General features: G+C 27.8%; 1 protein-coding gene across 1 annotated transcript; it reads left to right on the top strand.

Annotated features, from left to right (window-relative positions):
- Window positions 1-819: 819 nt before the first annotated feature.
- LOC113380871 (N-acetyl-D-glucosamine kinase-like) lies at window positions 820-5,257 on the top strand. Its single transcript, XM_026619937.1, has 6 exons — window positions 820-991; window positions 1,652-1,787; window positions 1,857-2,067; window positions 4,479-4,568; window positions 4,628-4,804; window positions 4,881-5,257. The coding sequence occupies exons 1-6, from the start codon at window positions 954-956 to the stop codon at window positions 5,255-5,257; spliced, it is 1,029 nt and encodes a 342-aa protein (XP_026475722.1). The 5' UTR covers window positions 820-953.

A 5,257-nucleotide genomic window follows, 5' to 3' on the forward strand; every position in this document is an offset into this window, starting at 1 on the left:
AAAAATATTAAATTTTGTATCTCTTAAATTATTGTATTTTCAGAAAACCATGTGGGTCCTCTGTTAACATTTTAATCAAAAAGTATCCCAAGTCTTAAACCAAAACGACAAAACTTATTGAAAATTCAAATAAAATCATTGTTTGATCAAATAATTAATTATAAAAGTATAAAATATAATATTAGAATAGTTAGAGAAGTAATATGGATAAAAATTTGCAACCTATTCCTCGTGCAATATTTCAAATTTTAATAATTTTAATAGTAAATTATACATATAAGTTGATAAATAATTAGTAGAAGTATTTATATATTATATTCATGTTTATACAGATAAAAATAATATTTTAAATATTAATAAGTATATTTTGTATAACTGAATGAAAAACTTTATCAAATTATTATTTCAGCAAACTGTGGTGCCCAATTTATTTATCAGTTGAATTATCTACAAAATTTTAAAGAGAGGGCATTGATATATATATATATATATATATATATATATATATATATATAAATTTATTTATAAAATGTGTTAATAACAATTTGTTTGTTTTGAGGTTATGTGCTTGTAAATATGTAATGAACGTCACAAGTTGTAAATATATTTAACACAAGTTATACGTGAAATATAATGTAAATTTCTTGAAAAAACTGGTTTTTATCTGAATGCCGACAAACAAATAAAATGTGAAATATTTTCCTTTCACTCTGTTGCAATTGTGCAATCAATTATTTCACAAACATTGTTACATCAAACAACTTGAAACAATCTTTTGAACAAAATCTATAAAGCAAAAACTACAATCTGGGAAGTACTTATAGTACATTTTCCTTCAATTTCTCTTTATCTAAAGTAAATACTGTTGAAGTGCACAATGTCATATTGATAACTCAACAGCTGTGCAAAAAACATTCGAGTGGTGATAAAAAGTTTAAAATCAATAAATAAATATGAGTGGTGATAATAAATATATATGTGGAGTGGAAGGGTATGTAATGGCATTGTGAAAATAAATATTTAATTTACAAGTCTAGCCATAAATTTTTTGCAACATAGTTTTGTTACTCGAAGGTAATCTTCATATTTTACATACAAATAAAACAAGCAATAAATAAATAATATATATATATATATATATATATATATATATATATAGAAAATATTGGTATACTGTATTGCAAGAACGAATAAAAAGTGAGTTCCAAAAATTATTTTCTAGACTTCTAAATATATTTTGTTAAATTATGAATATACATTTGTGTCTTCCAATAAGACTCTTATTAAAATTTTTGTCCAGAAAATAGTTGATTTAAATTTATTTTGAATATCTAAATAAGCTTCTATAAAATTTTATTGAAATCAATTTCCTGTTCACACCTTTCGTTTTCTTATTTGCAATTCATCATATCAGCTATACTTATCATATTTTTTTAATGATAACAACCGTGATAATAAATTTCATACCAAATAGAATTTTTGTTAAATGTTGCATCATTTTGATAAAAATTAATCTTACTGATCATGATTCAATCAAATATTTGATGAGTAATTTCATTGAATGAATCATGAAGATATGGTCAACTGAATAATGAAATTTAATTATAACATGCATGCAATTACCGATTTCATTAAAGTTTTTAAACAACAGAGGCGGAACACGTTCCAATTTATTAATATGCGACCTGAATCAAACGATTATGGTAAATATAGCTGGTCCCGGAACCAACCACTGGATTTTAGGTAGACAAGAATGTGCACGAAGAATTGTCGACATGGTAAACAAAGTAAGTGATATATAATATAATTTTGAACTAATTAACTCAATTTTTTATAACCATGTGTCTCCCTTTAAGGGTAAAGAAGAAGCAAAAATCAATCAAAATCAACCATTAGCTTGTCTGAGTTTATGTCTCAGTGGTTGTGAAGAAAAAGAATCAAATGATTTGCTAGAAAAAGAAATACGAAGTTTGTGCCCCCAGCTTATGGAGCTTTGCGTAATTCACAGCGATACATTTGGAAGTATATCTGCTGCTACTGATGCAGGAGGCATGGTTTTGATATCAGGTAATTAACTAATATCAAGAAAACCAAGCGAATTCATATTATATATGATTATTCCATTTTGAACATCATCCATTTATTCTTGGAAGTCTGTTATCCACCTGAAAATATGGAATCTCTTTTTGGAATTGCATTCATAAGTTATGATGTATTCCTGGAAATAAATGCAAGCAATCAATATACATCAGGCACTTGCCAAAAATGATTCTTCAAATATTGATTAAAAGTTTCAGAACTTGCATCGGAATAAAGTTCTTAATTCATAGTAATAAGGATTTGCATTAACAAATATGCCATTTACAGAAAAAATTAAGAATTGACAGAGATAATGAATATGAATGATACATGAAAAGTATCGAGAAATCAGCAAATAGCTAAGAATGTGGGACATTAAATACTTGGTAAACTTACATGATAATTTACTTTCGACAGGATCATAAGCATTTTCCTGTTCAATATGAATATCTATACATCATAGTAAATATCAAGGTAAAATGTAAAGGTAATTGCAGTGCATTACAATCATTCCAGTATACATCTAGGCAGTCGAATCAAAAGCTATTTTAAAATGCATTTTCCAGAATTACCTGAACAAAATATTTGCATTATTTAATTATCACATTGGTGATGTTGCATATGATTAACTAGTCGTATTATGATAAGAACCCAATACCATTATTGGGAAGGTCCTATATTCAGCAATACTATTGTACAAGACATTGTACAAAGTAGTACAAACTTTAATTGCCATGTTTTAATTATGTGTACATCTGATATAGATTAACAACAACTTGTTGAATAAACCTATATCCATACATAAAAGACAAATTAGTAGTAGATTTAGTATTTAACTAAGACTCATTTAACAAAATTTCAATAAGAGGATCGCCATATTTTTTGTCAACTTATTAGATGACTGCGGACAAGAATAGCGAATTGTTTAAATGTTTATAAAGCAAAAGAAACACATTTATTTAATAGATATACTGTATATGCCAATCAAGCAAATGTCAAAAATTATTAAAGAATATTATAATTTTGCACTAACCTGTATTAAGCACATGCCATTGTTTACTTCCATTCCACTATTTTACAACGTAACTAATCAAAACTACTATGTAAATCATTAAGCGCACAATTTAAAAAGATATTTACTACATTTTTGTACTAAATCAACACTGTTTTCGCATTGAAATCATATAAAACACTGGCAGCATGTTAAGGAAGATCATTGCTTTCCGCCATTTTTTTTTAAACAACAAATCGAAACATGATCGAAACCGATCGGGAGCAATTGATATTTTAGATTCATATAAAAAAAACTGTTTAATTGTTTGAACAAATAGTGAATTAATGTCAGTAAATTTTGTAATATAACTTATTCAAATGGCTTATATATTGTTAAATTATGGTTTTGAATAGTATTGCATTACAAACCATTATTGGAAAGATCAAAGAGTGTGGTAGCGGAATTTATCGATATTTTTAATCACCCGTTTTCCTCAAAAAATGTCATATTCATAATTATTTTAACAAATTATATGGAAATCATAATTAAGTATGTATTTAGAACTTGCCCTAATTTATGTTATTGACCTCCACGATTTTAAATTAATTTTGATCAACGGTTCTAATTAACGGTTTCTATGTCGCAATGAAAACTATTGAAATTTGATATAAAACTGATGCAAATGTTATAAAATTACTGAACCATTTATTTATTCAATAATTTATTAAATATTTATTAACAATAGTATCTCTATTTTATAATTTTTTTAACGGATTCATGAGCATAAGGGTCCTCGTAGACGATGATTGTAGTCGTGGAGATAATTGCAAATTCATTTGTTGCAAAATTAATAATTAATATGACTGATGTTATTAATAGATAATAGATTAATAGATAATTATTATAAATTAATAAATATTGTCTATTTGGTATTTGTAATATATTTGATTTTATCATCTTAATAACAGTCATGCAATAATTCTAAGGATGTGGGCAGGACGAGGTTTTTTGTCAAGTGACTATAAATGATTTATATATTAACCCTTTCGACTCGGATGCCGCCGCTCCGGCAGCAAAATACACATACATTTCAGAATTTGCGAGTGGAAAGGATTAATAATAATAAATATTAGTCTGCGTCTGTCCGAAGGCAGGTCCATGGTATGAGAGCACAATAAATCAACGAATCAATGATTACATTTCTATACTTTTTTATTATTCCCATCAGCGTTACCTTTGTTCACTTTTTTATACACTTTCATGCATTTCCCTTTCCTTGCTTCCGCTTCCATACTTCCTCATCCTGCGCTTCAGCTTTCAGTTGTATTTTCTCTTTTTAACAATTTATTAATATCTTCACTTTAAAACTATTTTCATTATATACTTATTTACTTTTTACTTAAAGGTACTGGTTCCAATGGTATTTTACGCAACCCAGATGGAAAACAATACAATTGCGGGGGCTGGGGTCACTTATTAGGCGAGAAAGGAAGTGGTTAGTTTTTTAAGATGTTATTTAATAATAATTTAAATTAATTGTGATATTTTTAACAGCCTGGTGGATTAGTAGTACAGCTATTGTGACTGTTATTGATGAACAAGATGAATATTCATCCAGCCCCTATAGTATAAATAATGTTTGGGAGGATATAAAGGAATATTTTAATATTGAACGAAGAGTTGAATTATTGGATCATTTTTATGGAAAGTTTGAGAAGAATAAAATAGCTGGTACACTACACTATACTGATTTAGCTTGGCCATGCCTATAAGTATTTATACAGATTAAATATTTTATTCCCCACAGGGCTTTGTGAAAAGTTATGCGAATCTGCAGATTCAGGAGACGAGTTGAGTAAATCTATTTTCAAAGAAGCTGGACGATCCTTAGGGAGACACGTTACAGCTTTATTGCCAAAGGCCGACCAGAAGCTTTTAGAGGAACCATTGACAGTTGTTTGCGTGGGTTCTGTTTGGAAAAGTTGGAGACATCTAAAACCAGGATTTGTCGAAGTCTTAGAACAATTCAGAGGTGTTGAAAGTCGTTTCGAGTTAAATTTAGTCCAATTGAGAGAAGTTGGAAGTATAGGAGCTCTGTATATTGCGGCTGATGAAATCAAAATGGACATGAAAAAGGATTATAAAAACAATTATAGATCATTTTTCGTATTTTGTAAAAACTGA

This window comes from Ctenocephalides felis, unplaced genomic scaffold, assembly GCF_003426905.1.
Source record: "Ctenocephalides felis isolate EL2017-DRISC unplaced genomic scaffold, ASM342690v1 CF-g0.4_SCAFFOLD_00845, whole genome shotgun sequence".
Classification (NCBI taxonomy): Eukaryota; Metazoa; Arthropoda; class Insecta; order Siphonaptera; family Pulicidae; genus Ctenocephalides; species Ctenocephalides felis.